Below are 23,768 nucleotides of genomic sequence, written 5' to 3'. Positions count from 1 at the left end.
ACTGCAAGGAGGAGAATCGTATCCATCATCCATGTGGAATCTAAGCCCCTCTCGATATAGAGGTGGAGTGGACATCCCCATCCCAGGACCCATGGGATGGAGGAATAGAGTATGGGTTAGAGTGGACTTACTGATATTCTACCATCAGCTCTTTTTAATTGTTTTTGAAATTATTTTGAGGTAATTGTGGGTTTACATGCAGTTGTAAGAAATGATATAGATCCTGTATACACTTTATCCAGTTTTCCCTCAAAGGTTGCATCTTGCAGAAGCAGGTTACACTATCACAGCCCAGATATTGACATCAATACAGGCAAGATACAGATGTTCCCATCACCACAAGAATACCTCAGGTTTCCCTGTTACGGCTACACTCCTCCCCTCCTGCCCCCACCCTTTAACCCGTAGGAAGCACTGAACTGTTCTCTATTTCTATAATTTTGTCATTTTGAGAATATTATATAAATGGTATCATATGGAAGGTGGCTTTTTTTCATGCAGCATAATTCTCCGGGGGATTTATCCAGGTTGGTGTGTGTTTGCTCAGTGGTATTTCATGGTGTAGAAGTACCACAGTTTGTTTAACCATGCCCTCATGGAAGAACATCTGAATTGTTTCCAATTTTTTGACCATTCCAAATAAAGCTGATATAAACTCATACTCAAAAAACTTGTGGCCAATTTTATGTATGAACACAAACCTCGTTTCTCTGGGACTAATGCCCAGGAGTTCAGTTGCTGGTAGTCGCATGCTGAGTTTTTACAGAAACGGCCAGTTTTCCAGAGTGGCTGTTTCACGTCCCCACCTGGAATGTATGAGTGGTCCCGTTTCTCTGTATCCTCCCCAGCATTTGGTGTGGTCACTTTCCCCCTCCTATCCTTTTACATTATTGAAATAACTTATAAAATCTCTCCCTACTCCAAAGCATCTTCTTTAGTGCTTCCAGATTTCAGTTTTAGACACGGACCTGAAAGGATTTGGAGTCCATTCAGATAGAAATGTAATAGGCATTTGGATACATAAGTCTAGTCTAAGGATTCAGGTCTGGGTTAGAACCAGGTTTGTGAGTTGTCTGTGTTGAGTTGATATTTAGAGTTATATGAGTGGATGGAATGACTCAAACAGAACAATGGAAAAAGAAAGGACCAGTGTCCTTTTTGATTAATGAGTAATCAAATGGGTAGGGATATATACTGTAAGGGAAAACAACAGAAAAGAGACAAAAAATAAAGTGAAGAGTATATATTACAGCATCAGATACCAAGGAGGGGTCATTTAAAATGAGAACTAAAAATGTGTCTTGTATTTGGTAGCTAAGGGATCAGTGTTGATCTTTGCTTAGTGGTTTCAGTGGGGAAATAGGGGCATAAGCCAGGGGATAACTGGTTGAAGCATGAATAGGAGGTAAGGAAGTGGAGACAATGAATGAGGGCCATTCTTTTGGAATGAAAATTGAAGGATGAGCAAAATTAGGGAGCATTACTGAAGAAAGATTGCTTTTTAACTGGGATAAATGTTTTGAGGCTGAGGTTGAATCGGGGGAGAGAAAGGCTGGAAACAACAAAGAGCATGTACTAATACCCACTAAATGTGTATAGAAGATATTTATGGAGCCAGGTCCTGGAGGAGAAGGGAGAGAATTAGGTTCAGACTGAAGGGAAGGAAATGAATTAGGGTAAGCAGAAGTTAATCTGTAGTTGAGTGATTGATCCAGAGGCTTTACTCATCTTTAAAGGTCTGTGTGAGAAGAGGTTAGGGGGCTTGAAGAGAGTCTTGAAGTTTGGAATAGTTGCTGAGGGGATGGAAGATGGTACTGGTCAAGGACAAGATTAAGACTGATGAGTTGTACTAATGGCCCAACTGAGGAAAGCACACACATCTATAGTGGTGTCAATTTGAACAGTGCATCAAGGGTAGACTTGAGAAGTTGGCCTCGGGGTTTAATGGCAGAGAAGGACGTGTGGTCAGGAGGGAATAGACAAAGGAGAGTAAAAGTAGTGATTCAGTAAAGAACAGTGTAGAATTACTGAGGAAATGAGCAAGATGGAAGAGTAGGTTCTAAGTAGAAAAGTGTTAGAGTTAAGATTTCAGAGGTAAAGGAGCTTAAAGTATTATAAGATTCAAGAGAATGGGTTGATGAAATTGGGTGATGGTAAAAGCACTAGATTTCATCATACCTTGGGGTGCTAAGGAGTTTGTATTTTATCTTTAAATTGATGGGAAATCATCAAATAAGGTACATGATAGTATTAACCATTTAGAAGCTTTACCCCCATGGCAGTGTGGAGGAGGGAATAAAGAGAGGCAATACTGGGAGCAATCAAAGCATGTTAAATTCACTGCCGCTTTCACACCCACCTGAGGGGCCTACCTCTGTAGCCTACCTCAATGGCCTCTGTAGGAGGTACATTTTAGACAGGCAAGTTTTCTGCCACGTTTGTTTTACCCTCTTGATTGAACTGAGTTATGTGAATAACTTTATCATGATTATCTGCTCCTGGAAAGACCACATTCACTCAGCTGTATTTTGCCCACAGTCGTCTTTACTAAATGTAATTAGCACTCTCTTTTCAGGGTTAACCTCAGGAAAATACTAGCCCCTTCATATTTTTATGCCATTGCCATTTTGGGGCCAGATATGGCCACAGTAGTTGGAAATAATATGACCCTCCTTATATTTCCTTGCCCCTTACTACTTTTCTAAGAAGCCCCAGAAATTTTTCAGAAGCCCAGAAGCATTAATTTCTCAGACCTCTGTGTTTCCAGTTACCCTAAATATATTTCGTATCTTCCATTTGTGTCTTTTACCAGATTGTGAATTCCTTCATAAATTAGCTTGCATGAAATCATTTTTTTTCAGAATGTGGTACCTAAATATCCCAGTATAGCAGTTCAAAAATACATGTTTAACAGATGTTCAGTGAATGAATGACTGAATGAGTCAATGAATGATGGCTCCCACAAACGGAGGGAAACTTGTTCCCTTGTAGGCTAAACATATCTACCCTGGAACAGGCTCTGAAAGGAAAGACCTCGGTTGTGATGCCCAAAAGCGTTCTCGGATTAACAAAACGTAACACTTCCTCCAGATATGCTTAATTTGGAAGCATCTTAAAGGAGGCACGAGCCCCCTCTCTTCCGAACCTGGCAGAAGCTGTTTTCCGTATGGCAGCATGGCGGCCACCTGCGCAGCTAGCCCGCGCGGTTCCTCTCTGGGGAGGTAGCCGAGACCGCCTTCCGTACAACACCATGGCGGCCGCCAGCGGAAACCCAGGAAGCCATTACGCCCGGGGCAGAGGCCGCCGGTAAAGGAAGCGGCGCTTCCTCTTCTTCTCCGCCGGCTGTCGTAAAAGGGTGAATGGAGAGCGAGTTGTGGGGGGGGAGAAAGGGAGGCCCGGGGGCGCCGAGTCCGAGTGGCGCAGCAAGTGGCCGCGGGCGGCGGCGGCGGTGGCGGGGGACGCGGTGTGAGGTCGGGGCGGGGTCGCGAGGAAGCGGCGAGGGGTCTGGGGCCCCCGAAACTGCCGTGCGGCCTAGCGTGCCGGGCCGCGGAGTCCGCCGGGAGATGGACCTCAACCGCATCATCCAGGCGCTCAAGGGCACCATCGACCCGAAGCTGCGGGTCGCGGCCGAGAGCGAGCTCAACCAGGTGAGGCGCGGCCTGCCGGGCTCGGGCTTGCGGGGGTCGCCCGCACCTGCCGCCGCGGCGTCCCGCGCCAGCCCGCGCCCAGGCGCGCGCCCGTCGCGTCTAGGTGCGCCCGCCCGGGTCCAAGTGCGCGCCCGTCGCGTCTAGGTGCGCCCTTTCGGGTTCAGGTGCGCGTCCGCCCGCGTCCCGGTGCGCCCGCCCGGGTCCAAGTGCGCGCCCCGCTCGCGTCTAGGTGCGCTCTCTCGGGGTCAGGTGCGCCCCGCCCGGGTCCAGGTGCGCCCGCCCGGGTCCAGGTGTGCGCCCGCTTGCGTCCAGATGGCCCTCTCGGGTTCAGGTGCGCGTCCGCCCGCGTCCCGGTGCGCCCGCCCGGGTCCAGGTGCGCGCTCGCTGCGTCTAGGTGCGCCCTCTCGGGGTCAGGTGCGCCCCGCCCGGATCCAGGTGCGCCCGCCCGGGTCCAAGTGCGCGCCCGCTCGCGTCTAGGTGCGCTCTCCTCGGGGTCAGGTGCGCCCCGCCCGGGTCCAGGTGCGCCCGCCCGGGTCCAGATGCGCCCCGCCCGGGTCCAGGTGCTCCACCCGGTTCCAGGTGTGCGCCCGCTTGCGTCCAGATGGCCCTCTCGGGTTCAGGTGCGCGTCCGCCCGCGTCCCGGTGCGCCCGCCCGGGTCCAAGTGCGCGCCCGTCGCGTCTAGGTGCGCTCTCTCGGGGTCAGGTGCGCCCCGCCCGGATCCAGGTGCGCCCGCCCGGGTCCAGATGCGCCCCGCCCGGGTCCAGGTGCGCCCGCCCGGGTCCAGGTGTGCGCCCGCTTGCGTCCAGATGGCCCTCTCGGGTTCAGGTGCGCGTCCGCCCGCGTCCCGGTGCGCCCGCCCGGGTCCAGGTGCGCGCTCGCTGCGTCTAGGTGCGCCCTCGTCGGATCCAGGTGCGCCCTGCCGGCTCCAGGTGCGCGCCGGACCGCGGAGGCGCGCAGCACCTTTCCTCACTGCGGGGCTTCTGGGTCCAATCCGTGCAGCTTTGCTCCAGACCCTGCCCTTAGTGGCGTCGCTGTCGGAGGCCCGCGCGTCGCTTTCTTGCGTGGGCTGTCAGTGCCGCTGTGGCGGAGATGTGTTGGAGCGCGGGGAAGTGCTCGTGGAAGACGGGCGGTTTTCGTGGCGGTGCTTGTCTTATAAAAGACAGCTCAAGTAATTTGTGGTTGCAGGGATTTCTTAAAAATGCCAGAATGTGTAAGACTTCCTTTCATGCTCTGTCTCCCATTCTTCCTAACTAGTCTCGGCCTTGTTCAAAGGATTAAAAGTTCCAGTATTACCTTTGACATTTCAAAATTTTAATAGTCCCAAACTCTAACTTTATTTCTCTCGTCCTACCTTTGAGCTCTCACTAAATTAAGGAATTAAGGTTCACCCTCCAGGATGGAGTGGCAGCTGTTTGAGTTTGGGATCATCCTTAAAATGTAAAGGGATAAAATGAAATCATTAGTTCTCAAAGCGTTGCCCAGGGTTCAACTTCACCTGTACTTCTTAGAAATGCAAATTGTGCCTTAATCACCTGGGGCTGGGCCCTAATTTTATTTTAACTAGCTCACGGGATGATTCTGTGCTGTGTAAAGTTTGAGAACGACCCTCCTAAGTAGCTTTCGGTGGTTCACTAGGGTTTTCCTGGCATCAGTAGAAGCTGACTTTAAAATGCAAGTGTTGTGACTCTTTGAAAGGGTTTTTTTTGTAGGAAATCTGTTGGTTGGAGTACTTGGAATCCAGGACACTCAGGAGATGACAGGGAGAGTGAAAACAATTTGATTATGGAGAGAAAGTTGAGTTGAACTAAAGTCCAAAGGGAATGTTTTGGTGTCTCATAAGGAAAAGCGTTCTCATTCATAGGAGGGGACTGTTAGAATTGGTGCTTGCCCAGGCTTTGCAGAGTAGAAGTATTTTGATTTGCCCAGGGGTTATTTAGGAAGAACAAAGCTGGAGCTGAATTTGCAATCTGTGATCTCCTTTTCAGTACTATGAGGCCAGATGTAACTTTGATATTGCCCATAGGAAACACGTCTTTGATATCATGTTATACTTCCCTACCTATTTAGCCTGACGTTTGTTTCTGATTCTTTACTATATAAATGTAGTTGAAGTTTTGTAAATGGAGAAGGTAGAAGAGTATAGAACCAGAAGTGACATTTAAAACCCGGTCCTGTTTTTTTCTTCATGGTATTGCAGTTCAGATCCATTCCATGATCACTATGCCCTACACTAATCCATCCAACTCATCACAGACCACAGTTTCCTTTGAAACATCTAAAAGTGGCTTATTACTTGTGTTACTCATTTATATTTTATGTAACAGTTTGGATTGTAATATGCCCTCAGTAAATATATATTTTTTGAGTTGTCTGTAAATCAAGACCAAAATATAATGTCACATAATCTTATAGTGAAACATGGCATAGCATTGGGTTGTGTATACTTGTCCCTTACTAACACTGGTAACATCCAGCTTTGTTGGATAAATGGTGGGTAAGCTACCGTAAGTGGTCATGACCCAGCCCATTTATTTTAGTCCAGCACTCTCAGGAAATATGCACTGCCCAGGACACAGAAATGGCTTCCTCAGTGTCACTTGCTACTTAGAAGATCAGGCGGCTCCAGCATATCAGCTGTGATCCAAAATGGATAAACTCTTACTTGGAACTGTGTATTCCTGTAACCAGCGTTTTTCTATTGCTAGTGACTGGCTCCCTGACTGCTATGTGTAATATTGTTTCTGTGAGAAGATCCATTTTCCGTTTTATCTCAGGCTGTAAAAAATATCTTGTACCCCTTCCTCTCTCTAGACCCAGAAGTCCCTTTATCAGCAATATGGAGTGGGAATGAGTGTATATCTTGAGCTCCAGTAACTCTTCTAGAGGCAAGCCACCTTTTAATGAATCCTCTACAGGGTCTTAGGAGAGAAATAGACATTTACTTCATTGCCAGGCTTTAGAGTTTCTGTTTGCCATGCATCTGTAGATGTCATTTCAGTTTTTTTCTCTGAGAGAGCTTATATGAATAAATATTATGTTTATTTTTAAGTATTTCATTAGATAAATATTTATATATTTGGTTTATATTGCAGTATTGGTATAAGACTCTGCTCCCAGGGAGCTTGCATTCTAGGGGGCAGTGCAGCCAAGTAAATAATCTCAGTTCAGGTCGGAAGTGCTGTAGAGTGAAGTCCAGCCAGGGCATTGGAGGGGACAGTGGGGTGGTCATTCTCTGGAGAACGACGCTGAGTTGAGGCCTGGACGCTGAGAAGGAGTGGAGCAGGGTAACAGCAGACCCATAACAGCCTTAAACTTGGACTGGAATGTTTATGTCCTTGAAACACTGAGGATGGGAAGCCCATCAGGTCTTTGCGTTTCGTGAGTGCTCATAAAATGCAGAATTTAGGTAAGCCAGTAAACAGTTTATTTTCAGAAAACTTCATAGATATAAAGTAGCTCTCCTCAAGAAATCCTTGAGAAGTGAGTCTTAAAATTTTGTTTTTAGCAAGTTGAAGCCAAAAGTGGGGAAAAGAAATTGGGAAAATATTTGTGAGTAAAGCAGTATGAGACTATATCTGAATTAACATAGATTGAATCAAGGCTGAAAGAAAAAGCCAAAAACTTTCAGAAGTTCTTTGAAATGGCAAACAGTTACAAAAAGAGAAGTTCCAGAATGGGCCAGTGTTGAAATGAGATTATTCTTGCTAATAACTACTTTCAGATAGGTAGCCTTAGTCCAAAAGTATAAAGTTTATTTTATATTTAATGTACTACAATTAAAAAAAAACAAAACCAAAGTTGGCTTTTAAGATAACTATGTATTTTAATCTTTGATTCACAACAACTTTTTTCTATATCTAAAAAGCTATAAACAGTTGTTTCATGCTAATGTAAATATAGAAATATATATAAGATTTGGTTAACGTACTAATTTTGGTTCCTGTAAATTGCTGTTAAAAATCTTAAAATCTGTTTTAAAATTCTGTTGGTTTCAATGATGGATAAAAGGAATTTACCTTGTATATAAGAGATTTAAGATTCTGAAGAATTAATAGCACGAGAGGAAGAACAGTTATAATTTAAACAGTTTACTGAAGGAATAGAAATTTTTGGGAAGCACAATGTTCTTGTACAGAAAGGAGAAATATATGTATGTGAATGCATGTCTTTTTTATTAGAGAAGTTGTAGGTTTACAGAAAAATGCAGAAAATACAGGGTTCCATATAGTCCCCTCATACTACGTGCATTAGTGTAGTAACTTTCTTACAATTGATAAACAATATTATCTTTATACTATTAATTATAGTCATTCCTTTTAACGATGGAATAATATTCCATTGTGTGTATATATATATATGTATACTGTATTTGATATATTTTTAAGCAGTTTTATTGAGATATGTGCACATACCATACAATCTATCCAAAGGTGTACACCATTGACTTTTAGTAAAATCACAGTTTTGTGTGTTCATCACCACAAAGAATTTTAGAACAATTTCATTACCCCAAAAAGAAAAACTCCACACTCTTTAGCAGTCACCTCTCAATCCTCTACCCTTCTGCAGCCCTACATAACCACTATTCTAATTCTATCTCTATAAATTGATTTATATTTACATTTTTATGTAAATGGAATCATATAATATGTACTACTTTGTGTCTGGTTTCTTTCACTTACCATTATGCTCCCCCCCACATATTAACATCTTGTAACTTTAACATAAATCCATCCAATTTCAAAGGAAAACAGTCATATATGCAATATTACCCATATTCATATTTCAAATAAGGTTTCACTCTACAGTCCCATGTAACATTTTTTAGCTTTCCTTTTAGTAATATACAGGACCTCAGACTTTTCCTTTTATTTTTCCTTCATTCCCCCCCTTCCCTCCCCTCTCCCCCCTCCCCCTGCTCTACTATTTTTGCTGTCTGTGTCCATTCCCTGTGTGATCTTCTGTATCTGTTTTTCTTTTTGTCTTCTCTTGTTTTTCTCCTCTAGGATTCACCAGTATTCGATCCTGGGGACCTCTGATGTGGAGAGAGGTTCCCTCTCAATTGCACCACCTCATTCTTGGTTTCTGCTGTGCGTCACCTTGACTCTCCCCTCCGTCTCTCTCTTGTTGGGTCGTTGTCTTGCGGTGGGACTCATTTGTGCGGGCACTGGCTCACCACACTGGCCCTCGGCTTACTGTGCAGGTGCTTGGCCCACCATGCGGGCATGCTTCCTCTTCTTCTTTTTCACCAGGAGGCCCCAGAGATCGAACCCAGGTCCTCCCTTATGGTAGGCAGAAGCCCTATCACTTGAGCCACATCACTCCCAGACTTTCCCTTTCAACTACTGTCATACTCATATAATAGCACTGTTAGTTACAAACACTTTGTTGTGCTTTCACCTTTTCTATTTATTTCCAAATATTAACACAACTTTTTACCAATTCTTCACAGAGTAACCCTCAACTTTCCAGTCTTGAACCTCATTCTATTTTCTGGAAAACCATATTCTAGTTATTAACTCCATGAGTTCACACAATATATTTAGTTCATTAATAGCATAGTAACAACAGTATTTGTCCTTTTGTGTCTGGCTTGCCTCACACAACATAATGTCCCCAGGTTCATCCATGTTGTCACGTGCTTCATGATGTCGTTTCTCCTTAGAGCTGCGTAATATTCCATCGTTGGGTACACCGCAGTTTATCCATTCATGTGGTGATGGACACCTGGGTTGTTTTCATCTTTTGGCAGTCATGAATATTGCCACTGTGACCATCCATATGCGGATGTCAGTTCATGTCCCTGTTGCCAGATCTTCTTGGTATATACCCAGAAGTGGTATTGCCAGGTTATGAGGCAAATCTGCATTCAGCTTCCTTAGGAACTGCCCAACAGTCCTCCACAGTGGCTGTACCATTCCTACATTCCCACCAATGGTGAATAAGTGTTCTTATCCCTCCACATCTTCTCCAACACCAGTATTTTTCTATCTTTTTAATAGTGACTCTTCTAATAGGTGTGAAATATCTAATTGTAGCTTTGATTTGCATTTCTCTAATCACTAGTGATGTTGAACATTTTTTCATATTTTTTTGCCATCTGTATTTCTTCTTTGGACAATTATCTATTCAAGTCTTTTGCCCTGTTTTTTTTTTCCTTTTAGGAGGTACTGGGAATTGAATCTGACCTCGTATAAGGGAAGTAGGAGCTCAGACTACTAAGCTACACCCAACTCCCCATTGCCCATTTTTTAATAGGGTTATTTATCTTTTTATTGTTGAGTTGTATCATCTATTTCTATATCATGGATATTAAACCCTTATGGGATATGTGATTTCCAAATATTTTCTCCCATTAAGTTGGCTGCCTTTTCACCCTTTTCACAAGGTCGTGCAAGGTGCAAAAGTTTAATTTTGAGGAGGTCTCATTTATCTAATTTTTCTTCTGTTGCTCGTGCTTTGGATGTGAGGTCCAAGAAACCAACAACTACCACAGGATCTTGAAGAATTTTCCTTACATTTTCATGTAGTAATTTTATGTTCCTGATTTTTGTTTTTGGATCTTTGATCTATTTTGAGTTGATTGTTGTATAGGGAGTGCAATTGGATCCTCTTTCATGCTTTTGGTTTGGATATTCAGTTCTCCCAGCACTATTTGTTGAGGAGGCCATTTTGTCCTGTTAACATGGCTTTGGTAGGTTTGTCAAAAACTGGTTGGCCACAGAGGTGAAGGTTTATTTCTGGACTCTCAATTCTATTCCAGTGATCAATATGTCTATCTTTATGCCAATACCATGCTGTTTTGACCACTGTAGCTTTGTATGTTTCAAGGTCAGGCATTAAAGTCCTCTCACATCACTCATCTTTTTTATTTTTTTATTTTTTTTATTTTTTTTATTTTTATTTTTATTTTTTTTTAAATATTTATTTATTATTCTTATTTTTTAATTACATTAAAAAATATATATGAGGTCCCATTCAACCCCACCGCCCCCGCCCCCCACTCCCCCCACAGCAACACTCTCTCCCATCATCGTGATACATCCATTGCACCTGGTAAGTTCATCTCTGAGCATCACTGCACCCCATAGTCAATGGTCCACATCATAGCCCAGACTTTCTCACGTTCCATCCACTTGGCCCTGGGGGGATCTACAGTGTCCCGTAATTGTCCGTGAAGCACTATCCAGGACAACTCCACGTCCCGAAAACGCCTCCACATCTCATCTCTTCCTCCCGTTCCCCACACCCAGCAGCCCCCATGGCTACCGTTCCCACACCCATTTCACATTTCCTCTGTGGACATTGGATTGGTTGTGTCCATTGCACACCTATGTCAAGTGAGGGCTTAGATTCCACATGGGTACTGGATGCACTCTTCCCGCTTCTAATTGTAGACACTCTAGGCTCCATGCTGTGGTGGTTGACCTTCTTCAACTCCATGTTAGCTGTCACTCATCTTTTTTAGAATGCTTTTTGCTATTCTGGTATACTTTCCTTTCCAAATGAACTTGGTAATTGCCTTTTCTATTTCTGTAAGTAGGCTGTTAAACTCTTGATTGGTATAACTTCGAATCTATAAATTAGTTTTGGTAGGATTGACATCTTCACAATATTTAGTCTTCCAATCCATGAACATGGATGTCTTTCTATTTGTTTAGATTTTCTTTGATTTCTTTTAGCATTGTTTTGTAGTTTTCAGAATATAGGTCTTGTGCATCTTTTGTTAATTTGAATCCCAGGTATTTGAGTCTTTTTGTTGCTATTGTAATGGAATTTCCTAATTTCTTCCTCACATTGTTCAATGCTAGTGCACAGAAACATAACTGATTTTTGCATGTTGATCTTGTATCCTGCCACTTTGCTGAACTCATTTATTAGATCAACTAGCTTTGTCATATACATTTCATAATTTTCAAAATATAGGATCATGTATCTGCAAATAGTGATAGTTTTATTTTCTCTTTTCTTATTGTAATGCCTTTCACTTTATTTTTCCTTGAATAATTACTCTAGCTAGAACTTCTTTAGCACAGTATTGAACAACAGTTGTGACGTTGGGCATCCTTGTTCCTGATCTTAGAAGGAAGGTTTTCAACTCTTCAGCATTGAGTTTAACGTTGGCTGTGAGTTTTTCATATATGCCCTTTATCATATTGAATAATTTTCCTTCTATTCCTATCTTTCAAAGTGTTTTTATTAAGAAAGGATGCTGGATTTTGTTGAATGCCTTTACTGCATTGATTGAGATGATCATGTGGTTTTTTTCCTTCAATCTGTTAATCTGGTATATTACATTAATTGATTTTCTTATGTTGAACCACCATTGTGTACAGGATTAGATCCCACTTGGTTGTGGTTATAAGTCTTTGATATGCTGTTGGATCCTTTTTGCAAGTATTTTTTTGAGAATTTTTGCTCTATGTTCATTAGAAAGATTGGTCTGTAATTTTCTTTTTTTGTATTATCTTTATCTGTGGTTGGTACTAAGGTGATGTTGGCTTCATGAAATATGTTGGGTAATTTTCTGTCTTCTTCAGTTTTTTGGAAGAGTTTAAACAGGATTGATGTTCATTCTTCTCGATATGCTTGGTAGAATATACCTGTGAAGCCATTGGTCCTGGACTTTTTTCTGGGAGATTTTTGATGACTGATTCAATCTCTTTATATGTGATTCATTTGTTAATTTCTTGTATTTCTTGTAAAGTCAATGTAGGTTGTTTGTGCATATTTCAGAATTTGTCCATTTCATCTAAGTTGTCTAGTTTATTGGCATACAGTTTCTCATAATATCCTCTTACGATCCTTTTTATTTTTGTGGGGTCAGTTGTAACTTACCCCTTTCATTTCTGATTTTATTTGTTTGCATCTTCTCTCTTTTTTCCTTTGTTAGTCTAGCTAAGGATTTGTCAATTTTATTAATCATGTTAAAGAACCAGTTTTGGATTTGTTGATATTCTCTATTTTTTTTCAATTTCTTTTATTTCTGCTCTAATCATTATTTCTTCCTTCTGCTTGCTTTGGGAATGGTTTTCTGTTCTTTTTCTAGTTCCTCCAGTTCCGTTAGATCTTTGATTTTAGCTGCTATTTTTTTTAAAAAAAAATTATTTTACTTATTTTTATTTATTCCCTCCCCCATCCCCACCCCTACCCCCACCTCTACCCCTACCCTGAGATGGCTCCCTTATCTGTCTGCTCATCTTTAGCAGGCACAGGGAACTAGACCTGGGACCTCCCATGTGGGAGGGGAGTGCCTAACTGCTTGAGCTACTTCTGCTGCCTGCTCGTTGCGGCGTCTGCTCATCTTTAGCAGGCACAGGGAACCACACCCGGGACCTCCCATGTGGGAGGCGGGCGCCCAGTTGCTGGGGCCGCAGCCGCTCCCTCTTTCTTCTTTTTGAATATTGGTGTTTAGGGCTATAAATTTCTCTCTCAGCACTGCCTTCGCTGTTTCCCACAGATTTGTTAAGTTTTGTTCTCATTTTCATTCGTCTCAATATATTTAGTAATTTTACTTGCAATTTCTTCTTTGACCCACTAATTGTTTGGGAGTGTGTTGTTTAGACTCCACACATTTGTGCATTTTCTTCTTTCCCGTCTATTATTTATTTCCTGTTTTATTCCATTATGATCTCAGAAGGTGCTTTCTATAATTTCAGTCTTTTTATATTTATTGAAAGCTACATTGTTCCCTAACATGTGGTCTATTCTGGAGAAAGATCCGTGAGCACTTGAGAAGAACGTATAATCTGCTTATTTGGGATGCAGCGTTCTGTGTAGGTCTGTTAGGTCTAGCTTGTTTATCTTATAGTTCAAGTTCCCTGGTTCCTTGTTGATTTTCTGTCTATTCTAATGATGTGAGTGGGGTGTATTTCTGCCTTCAGTTTTCCCAGAGTTTGCCTTAGATATTTTGGGTACCCTGGTTAGATATTTATGATTGTTATTTCTTCCTGGTGGGTTGTCCCTTTTATTAATATATAGTGGCCTTCTGTATACCTTACAACTTTTTTGCATAAAAGTCTGTTTTCTCCAATATTAGTATAGTACCTCCTCTTTTTTGGTTACTGTTTGTGTGGAGTGTCTTTTTCCAGTCATCACTTGCAGCTGGTTTGTATCCCTGGGTCTAAAGTGAGTCTCTTGTAGGTAGCAAATGGATAGTTTATTTTGTGTTTTTTTTTTTAATCTGTTCTGTCAGCCTCTATCTTTTGATTGGGTGGTTTAATCCATTCACATTCAGTGCTGTGACTGTGGATGCACTGTGCACTTCCACCACTGTATTCTTTGGTTTTCATATGTTGTATCGTATTGCAGTGTTCTTACTCTTTTGGTTATCCTTTCTCCTATCCTTGTCGTCTACACTCTCCTCCAAGCCTCTATGTCCTGTCTTTTACTTTTGGGTTCGAAGTCTCCCTTTAATACTTCTTGCAAAGGCAGATTCTTTTTTATGGACTCTCTTAGTTTCTTTTTTGTTTGTGAATATTTTAAAGTTACTGTCAGACAATTTTGCCTGATAAAGAATTCTAAATTGGCAATTTTTTTTCTCTCTCAGTATCCTAATTATATCATACTACTGTTGTCTTGCCTCCATGGTTTCTGACAAGAAATCTGCACTAAGTCTTAGTGGATGTCCGTTGTATGTGATAGTTTGCTTTTCCCTTGCTGCTCTCAGAATTTTCTCTCTATCTTTGACATTTGGCATTCTCAATGGTATGTGTCTTGGAGTAGGTTTGTTCGTATTTATTCTCATTAGGGTATGCTGTGCTTCTTGGACATGTAAATTTCTTTCATGAGAGTTAAATTTTCAGCTATTATTTGCTCAGATACTCCTTCTGCCTACTTTTCCCTTCTCTTTTCCTTCTGGAACTCCCCTGACACGTATGTTCTTCCACTTTGTGTTATCATTCTCTTCTCTCAGCCCCTGCTCAATTTTTTCTATTTTCTCTCTTCAATTTCAGCTGTTCTGTCGTCTGAATCACTTATTCTTTCTTCTGTCATTTTGAGTCTGCTGTTGTATGCCTTTACTGTATTTTTTGATCTCACTTAATGTCTTCCATTCCCATGAGCTCTGTAATTTTTTCTATTCAGGTTTTCAAATTCTTCTTTGTGTTTGCTCAGTGTCTTCATGATGTCCTTTATCTCTTTAGCCATATTGTCTTTCAGCTCATTAATTTGATTTTGGAAACTTCTGTATCACGATTATTTGTCTCAAATCCTATGTCTCATCTTGGGCTTTGATATATTGCCTTTCTTGGACCATTTCTTCCATTTTCTTAGTATGTCTTTTAATTTTTTACTGATGTCTAAGCATCTGATTGTGATGGTACGTGTGCTTGATTTCTCTCTTTCTTAGGTTTTTAGTGGCGGGAGGCTGTGTGTTACTGCTGTTCTTTGATTCTTGGTTTAATCTGATCTGGGTCTTTATGATTGTCCCTGTTAGTTGCTCAGATCTGGGCCATGGACCAGTAATGGGTTGCAACCTGCTTCCAAGGGCCTTGGGATGGAAGGCTGTAAAGTCTGGTTAAAGCCTCTCTCATTTACTTTAATTTCCTCACATGCATGTCCTTGGTCCGTCAGCAGGTGGCGGTGTGGCTGGGGTCTGTTTGCTGCAGCTGGGACAGCAACAGTGGGGCAGAGCATCCTGCCTTGGGGGGCTGTTCTCCACCCTGTGCTGGCAGCTTTCCCTGGTAGGACCAATTCCACGCTCCTCTGTATCCTGCACCACCAGCCCTGGTCAGTAGAGAGGACACTGGAGCCTGGACCCCTTCAGCCTGTGCCGGCCTCCAGGGCAGATGGTGACGCAGCTGCGGGCCTGCAGGGCTGTGGGCGCAGCAGACCAGGCATGTGGTCAGTGCTGGGCCGGCCTCGGCTGGTCCCGCTCCCGTTTCCTGGGGACGTGGATTCCTGGCCCGCTCTCGCTGGGTTGCCGCCTGAGTCGAGGATTCAGAGTGGTCTGCTTGGTTGGTTGGGGAGGGTGCCGGTGGCTGCCGCTTCTGCTCGTGGTCTTTCCGTAGAGGACTGTGTGTGCCCCTCTCCCTCTGGATAGTGTCCAGCCTTCCCCTGGTGTCCTAAACCCTAGAGCATTTTCTTCCAGGCCATTTCTACCTGTCCTCTAGCTATTTTTCCTGGAAGAGAAGAAAGTCCCATGTCTCTCTAATCCGCAGTCTTCCAGAAGTCTCATTGTTGGGTATCTTGAATGTGGGTTTTTATGTCCATGATTAAATTTGGGAATTTTTAAGCCATTATTTTTTTAACATTTCTTCTGCCCCTTTCTCTTTTCTGCTGGAATTCCCGTAATGTACATATTGGTACATCCCACAGATATCAGGCTCCGTTCACTTTTTAAATTGTTTTCTTCCTGCTCCTCAGCCTGAATCATTTCAATTGTGAGTTCACTGATACTTTGGCCATTTGCATTTAATATGCTGTTGAATTCCTCTAGGGAATTTTACATTTTTGTTATTTTGATGTTCAACTCCATTGTTTCTTTTTGGTTCCTTTTATAATTTCTCTCTTTATTTTATTTTATTTTTTTAATATTTATTTATTATTATTATTATTTTTTAATTACATTAAAAAAATATATGAGGTCCCATTCAACCCCACCGCCCCCCGCCCCCCACTCCCTCCACAGCAACACTCTCTCCCATCATCGTGATACATCCATTGCACCTGGTAAGTTCATCTCTGAACATCACTGCACCCCATAGTCAATGGTCCACATCATAGCCCAGACTCTCTCACGTTACATCCAGTGGGCCCTGGGGGGATCTACAGTGTCCCGTAATTGTCCGTGAAGCACTATCCAGGACAACTCCACGTCCCGAAAACGCCTCCACATCTCATCTCTTCCTCCCGTTGCCCACACCCAGCAGCCCCCATGGCTACCGTTCCCACACCCATTCCACATTTTCTCTGTGGACATTGGATTGGTTGTGTCCATTGCACACCTATGTCAAGTGAGGGCTTAGATTCCACATGGGTACTGGATGCACTCTTCCCGCTTCTAGTTGTAGACACTCTAGGCTCCATGTTGTGGTGGTTGACCTTCTTCAACTCCATGTTAGCTGAGTGGAGTAAGTCCAATAAGTCAAAGTGTAGGAGCTGAAGTCTGTTGAGGCTCTGGGCCTGGGTGTCATATTATCAGTCCAGAGATTCAAATCCCCTACATATATCTTAAACCCAGCACCAACTACAATTCCAATAAAGTAGCATGCAAGTCTTGTGAAAAGAGATCCCCTCTGAGTCCATTTCCATCACGCAGAAACACCAGCTCCAAAGATGGGCCATCTGTCATGGCAGTGAACCCCTTCTGCCATGACCATAGAACCCGTGGGTCTCTTTATCCCTCAAAAGAACCAATACCTGGGGTTGTATCTACCTTATCTGTCTCTTAGACTCTGTTCAGTTGTACATAGGGGTATTCCTTCTGACAACCTCCAGACTCTTTTTTAGAGACTCACAGCCTTATAATCTCATTTCTCTTTTCCATTTCCCCCTTACATTAGGTCAAACCGCTTCCTGAAGTCATGTTATTATATGTAGATAGGTATATTCTGCTGTTCCGCATTGAATCTTTAATTCAAGGTCATTTTCTAGTTGCTTCTTCAGCTGGTATGTGGTAGTGAACCCTCGGTGCCAGGGAGGCTCATCCCCGGGTGTCGTGTCCCACGCTGGGGGGAATGCATCACATCTACACGCTAATTTCTCTCTTTATTGACATTCGCCTGTTGCTTGTTTATCATTTTCCTGATATCCTTTAGCTCCCTGTGTCTTCCTTATCTCCTTGAGCATACTGAAGATCATTTTGTTAAAGTTTTTGTCTGGTGTGTCTAAAGTTTGGTATTCTTCATTGATGGTTTCAGAATTTGTCGTGTTCCTTTCGATGGGCCATCATTTTCTGTTTCTTTGTCTTATCTTTTGTTATATACTGCACATGTTAATATTTGAAATGTTAACTCTGGGATTTAGTGCTTGCGCTGTCCCTTAAATTTTTATCCAGCTCGGGATATTTCAGAAATTGCCGTGAGTACAAGAAGCTAACAAAAATAAAGCAAAAGCCCCCTTCACAGTCTTAGCACATTGGCCCTCTGTGGGCTGGTGCCCTCCCTCAGCGTTTAACCCTGCTGTCAAGAAGGTTAGGCCGAGGTGAAGGGGAAGTACGGAGCCCAGTCCCGGGCCTGTGCTTGCCTGTGGCCTTCAGGATTTCCCCGTGCACAGGCGTCCCAGTGGCCCCCTCTTCCCTGGGGAGTGCTGCTCGCTGCTCCCGGCTTTCCTCGGCAGGTCGTAAGGCAGGTCATCCTTTGCGCAGGCTGCTTTGACTGGATCGCTTCTCACACTGCTTCAGCTTTTTAAAAAATTTTTATTTCTTTAAGATTTATTTATTTATTTATCTCCCCTTCCCCGTCCCCACCCCCCCCCCCCCAGTTGTCTGCTCTCTGTGTCCATTCGCTGTGTGTTCTTCTGTGGCCGCTTCTATTCTTATCAGCAGCACCGGGAATCTGTGTTTCTTTTTGTTGTGTCATCTTGCTGTGTCAGCTCTCTGTGTGTGTGGCACCATTCCTGGGCAGGCTGCACTTTCTTTCGCACTGGGCGGCTCTCCTTATGGGGCGCACTCCTTGCACGTGGGGCTCCCCTACGCAGGGGACACCCCTGCGTGGCAGGGCACTCCTTGCGCGCATCAGCACTGCGCATGGGCCAGCTCCACGTGGGTCAAGGAGGCCCGGGGTTTGAACCGCGGACCTCCCATGTGGTAGACGGACGCCCTATTGATTGGGCCAAGTCCGCTTCCCTGCTTTAGCTTTCTAAGCTGCTTCTTCCCCTAGGGCAGACCGTGGTAAGGGGAGGAAGAGGGGGGTTGCCTGTTTCCGTCTCTCAGGCTGCCTCCCACCAGGCTGGCACCAGCACACGGTACTGCAGTACGTGCATGGGTGTTGCTCCTCTGCCCTGGACCCTCGGCGGAGCAGGCTGGCTCCACAGCGCACCAGGCAGGGCGCTGTGAGCTGCTCCTGTTGCTGTTATTCCTGTTTTTAAAGACGTGCTGTATTTATTAATCTCCTCCCCCTGTTGCTGTGCTTGCTGTCTGTTTTCTGTGTGTGTTTGCGGTGTGTCGTCTACCTTTTAGGAGGCACTGGGAACTGAGCCCGGGACCTCCCACATGGTGGGCGGGTGCTCAGCTGCTTGAACCACATCCGCTTCCCTCTCCTGTTATTTTTAAAGGTGCATTTTCCTGTTTCGGCACTTGCCCAGTACTGCACCCCTTCTTCATCTGTTTTCTGCAGTTTTGAGGAAGATGGCTCTAGTACTTTTTGCTAGTTATTCCAAGATTCTGTGCAGGAATGGCATCCTGGAGCATCTTCTGTGGTCGTGGTTGGCCGCTGCGTTCTTCAGCGTTAGGAAACTGGCATACGTAGCTCTCTGAGGAAGAGGCCTCGGGCCACCCTGGTCCGGTCCAGGCTGACCCTCGTGCCTGGGCGCCTCGTCCTGTCGCCTGTGAGGAGGAGCTATGCTTTATAGATGCCCACTCTCACCAAGTCAGTTTATCCCAGCACATCTCTTTATAGATAAGTCAATGTGAATGGTGATTAGTTAAAAATGGAAATGTATGCACAGATCTATGCCACCGTAACTCACAAAGTCTCTGGGTCCTTGTCAGGCTTTGACTTCCCTGAGAATGTACCTCTTTTCTTCTGGGAATGTCGGTGGGCAAAGCCGTGTGTGAGCTCTGGGAACCATAGAGCTACTTCTGGTTAAGACAGTGAGCAGGGCTGCAAAACCTCCCCGGCGGGGGCATCTGGGGAAGACTGTGGTCATAGGAATGGGCTGCTTTGGGGTGGTGGTGTTTTCTTCAGAGGTCACTGGGGCCACACTCAGCAGGTGAGAGCAGGAGCTTGGCCGGTGCGGGCTCCCTGGGCCCTGGCGGGTGGCTGCATGGTGGGCCAGCAGAGGCTGCGCTCGTGCCTGCCGGCCCCCGCCAGCTTGTGCTCCGCTGCGTGGCGTGTCTTGCTCTCCTTAGTTGGATCTCCTGTACTCTCTGGCCTGTGCTTTCCTGTTTTCTGTTAGTTAAAAACACCATGAGCAGAATTAAAGCACAAATGAACTGGGAAGACACACCTGGACCTGTGGGGCAACTAGAGTTGAGATTTTAAACTCACAAATAGCTCTTAGAATTGAGAATAAAACAATCCAAAAACAGAAAGATAAAGGTAATGAGAAATTTGCAGAAGAAAACAATCAACAAACATTAAAAAAAAACCACCTCTCAAGTAATAGAGCAAATGTAGTTTAAAATAATAATTTTTTAAAAAAGATTTTTTATTTATTTCTCTCCCTTCTCCCCTCCACCCATTGTCTCCTCTGTGTCCATTCGCTGTGTGTTCTTCTGTGTCCGCTTACATTCTTGTCAGCAGTGCTGGCAATCTGTGTCTCTTTGTTGCGTCATCTTGCTGCATCAGCTTTCTGTGTGGGCGGCGCCACTCCTGGGTGGGCTGCACTTTCTTTCACGCTGGGCGGCTCTCCTTGTAGGGTGCACTCCTTGAGTGTGGGGCTCCCCTACGCAGGGACACCCCTGCGTGGCACGGCACTCCTGCATGCATCAGCACTGCGCATGGGCCAGCTCACCACATGGGTCAGGAGGCCCGGGGTTGGAACCCTGGACCTCCCGTGTCGTAGGCGGATACTTTATCAGTTAAGGCACATCCACGTGCCTTAATAATGTTATGAAGTTTCAAAGAAATGATAATACCTGTGTTAGGTATATAGAGACAGTCACACACTGCTGTTGGGAGTGTAAATTGGTGTACAATTTCTAGAGAGCATTTGGTAATATGTCAAAAAATCATATTCTCTTAGAAAATTTTTTTGAACAGTAAGGTATTCAGTAGCAGTTTCTGACAATTGTTCGTTTTTTTTTTTTTTGCCTCGCTTATGAAATATTCTTTGTTATTTCAGTCCTACAAGATTATCAATTTTGCCCCCAGTTTACTTCGGATTATAGTCTCTGACCATGTGGAGTTTCCAGTGCGCCAGGCAGGTGAGTTGGCTTTTCTCCTTTATAAATTCATGTAAAGGCAAAAGTAGAATGGAAGATTTAATTCTAAATATCTGATTTCTTGAAAAAATAGGAAGTATGCATGAAGTATTTCAAATGGCTTCAAAGCTCACTTTCTTTTCCCCTGGAAACGTAGGGGTAGGTACTTACCTCTCAAATCTACCCTAGCCTTTTCTGTCCTCCTCTCCTTTCCACCCACCAAGTCTTTATCTCTGTACCTTTGCCATTCTTTTCCTTAACTTTCCCAATTTTAATAGCTTACTCTCCTAATTTTCTGAGCTTCCTGGTGGCCTAGGCTTTGGGCCCATGCATTAGAAACGTGAATTTTGTATTTGCGAGTTCGAGCTCTGGTCATGCTTCAGATCTGGAAGTAACGCACTGAGCTGATGTTCCTAACCCGTGGCTGGGGCACAGGACCTTCTCTTTACACGTGGAACTGACTTCACATCACTAGGACCTTGGGGTGCTCCATGACCCTTGTGCCTTGTTTTTTTGTTTTTGTTTTTTTTAAATCAGCTTGTCTTTAGAGCACAGAAGTTTAAGAATGGAGAAAAGCCTTGGAACATTATGAGTCGTGAAAAAAGAGTAATTACAAGATAAAGGGGTTAAAATGACAGGTAATTAGAACACAACATATATTTAAAAATACTTTATTTTATAAGTGAATTATACTCCTTATAAATAATTTGGGCAGTACAGAAAAAGACAAGGAAGCAAGGAAGAAATTACCCTGCATTCATAACTCAGAAACGACACAGTCCTTTGCAGTTGTTTAGATAGGAGAGATGAACAATTACATAGAATTGGGATCATACTGTACTGCTGATAATAGATTTTACTTTTATTTGAACTTAGAATTTAAAAACTTAAGAGTTACTAAGCCTTGGGAAAACATTGAAAACTACATATGATTTCCTGAAAGATCCCTTTGTGATTAAGATAAAGAAAGAAACCTGGGAAAAACATTGACATTGGATTTATTTTTTACTTTAGTAAGATTTGTAAGACTTCTAGAAAAATTTTTTGAAATCATAATTTTTACTTGTTTAATCTTTGTTTTATAAAACAGTGCTCTTTCTGAGACCTTCATTTTCCTAAATGGAACCTATTTTAATAAGAATTACGGGTTCATCATAAAGTTCTGTGAAGCTTTAAAAAAAATAGTATTTAAAAAATCTTAAATATATTAACATGCCTTCTCTATATGAAATTTAAACATTATAAAAACACAGCATTTATACATTATATTGCTTTTAATCCTACCCCCAACGATAACTGCTATCAATTTTGGTGCATAGTTATATGATTCTTTTTTCCTATAGTTAAACCATCTTTAAAAAACAACAAAAATCTGTTACACATGCTATTTTACAATTTCCTTTGTTTTCATTTAACAGTTTACCTGTAGGGGTTGTTTTTAGCCAGAGCATATATAGATGATGCTTCTTTCTTTGGAGCAGCAGTTCAGTGTTCTTTGTATGGGATCATTGGTCATGTATCAGAGTTAATTGTGGGAATATTTTCATAGGATAAATGATAAGAAATGGAAATGCTACTTCAAAAGATATTAACAATATTATCATTTAGAATTTTTAATGTTATCACTCAATTGCCTTTGCCTATTTTTTTCTATCTGTGCATTAGAACACTAAATTTCTCATATCCTCACCAACTTGCTACAACTTTGAATCCTAACAATTTAGGAAATTAAGTTTTATTTTCTAATTAATTTTTGATATAAATTGTAAACAGCACTTAAAGACAATTTTTTCTTCATAATTTATGTGGATTTCAAATCTGTTAGCCACAGGAGAGTGTTTATCTTGATGGTTGATCATGGAATTTATTAGGATAATTTTCTATCTAAGAAAGCAGCCATTTTTTTTGTTTATCATAAAGTCTGAAATACATTATATGTTAAATTCTACATTTTAACTGTTCTGAATTTAAGTGCCATCTATCAATTTTCCGTACTACTTAATCTGTTATTAAAAGCAGATGTAGCTCAAGCGATTGGGCTCCTGTCTACCATATGGGAGGTCTCGGGTTTGGTCCCCAGGCCTCCTGGTGAAGGTGAGCTGGCCTGCGCTGCAGAGAGCTGGCCTGAGCAGAGTGCTGGCCTGCGTGGAGAGTGGCCTGTGTGGAGAGCTGACATAAGATGACGCAACAAAAAAGAGACACAGAGGAGAGACAGTGAGAGACTCAACAAACCAGGGAGCTGAGGTGTCTCAGGGATTGAGTGCCTCTCTCCCATGTTGGAAGGTCCCAGGATCACTTTGTGGTGCCTCCTAAAAGAGAAGACAGAAGAGAAAACAAGCAGGCACAGAAGAACGTGCAGTGAATGAACACAAAGAGCAGACAGTGAGCACAGGTGGCAAGGGGGGAATAAAAAATAAACCTTAAAAAACATATATATTTAAGGGGGAGTGGATGTAGCTCAGTGGTGGAGCACCTTCTTCCCAGGTACCTCCTTAAAAAAAAAAATATATATATATATATACACACACACACACACACTTATGTGTGTATGTATATATGCATGCCCAAGACCGATCTATTACTGGGCATGATTGAGTTATGATTGGGGCTTTGACTGGGCACATCATTAGGGCATTGAGTCCCCACCCCTTGGTGGACATGGCAAAGAACAGAGTTGGAGCTTTTGATGCAAGGTTCTTGATGCTGGAGTTTGATACTGAAGTCTTAAGCTGGAGCCCTGGGGAAAGAGACAGAGCTGTTTGCCTGATAGTCTACACCTGACCTTGTGAAGAGAGGCAAAGCCTAGAGAGCCTCCTAGTCTACAGCTGACCTTGTGGAGGAAACAGAGGAGCTGAGCCCAGAGGAACCAGGAAGCCTGAACCCTGGCAGACGTCAGCAGCCGTCTTGCTCCAACATGTGAAAATAGACTTTGGCGAGGGAAGTAACTTATGCTTTATGGCCTGGTATCTGTAAGCTTCTAACCCAAATAAAATACTTGTTGTAAAAAGCAACCCATTTCTGGTATTTTGCATCGGCACCCCTTTGGCTGACTAATACAGCATGACATCTAGAAAAAGGATGTGATCCTTGATTT

General features: G+C 43.2%; 1 protein-coding gene across 6 annotated transcripts in view; it reads left to right on the top strand.

Moving 5' to 3' along the window:
- The first annotated feature begins 3,331 nt into the window (after positions 1 to 3,331).
- Positions 3,332 to 23,768, top strand: part of IPO8 (importin 8) — a 95,300-nt gene continuing 74,863 nt past the window's right edge. The window contains exons 1-2 of one of the 6 annotated variants that reach the window (XM_071210246.1): positions 3,332 to 3,647; positions 20,596 to 20,677. Coding sequence is in view for 2 of the 6 variants with exons in the window: in XM_071210245.1 (XP_071066346.1) it covers positions 4,249 to 4,473; positions 20,596 to 20,677 (307 nt within the window). In the remaining 4 variants the exon portion in view is untranslated. Of the gene's footprint in view, positions 3,648 to 3,727; positions 7,055 to 20,595; positions 20,678 to 23,768 lie in introns of those variants that run through there. The other 5 variants (XR_011646690.1, XM_058282997.2, XM_058282998.2 and 2 more) reach the window with 5 other exon arrangements.

Source organism: Dasypus novemcinctus, chromosome 20 (assembly GCF_030445035.2).
Source record: "Dasypus novemcinctus isolate mDasNov1 chromosome 20, mDasNov1.1.hap2, whole genome shotgun sequence".
In the NCBI taxonomy this organism is placed as follows: Eukaryota; Metazoa; Chordata; class Mammalia; order Cingulata; family Dasypodidae; genus Dasypus; species Dasypus novemcinctus.
Note: the sequence above shows the minus strand (reverse complement) of the source record. Positions and strands in the feature narration are given on the sequence as shown.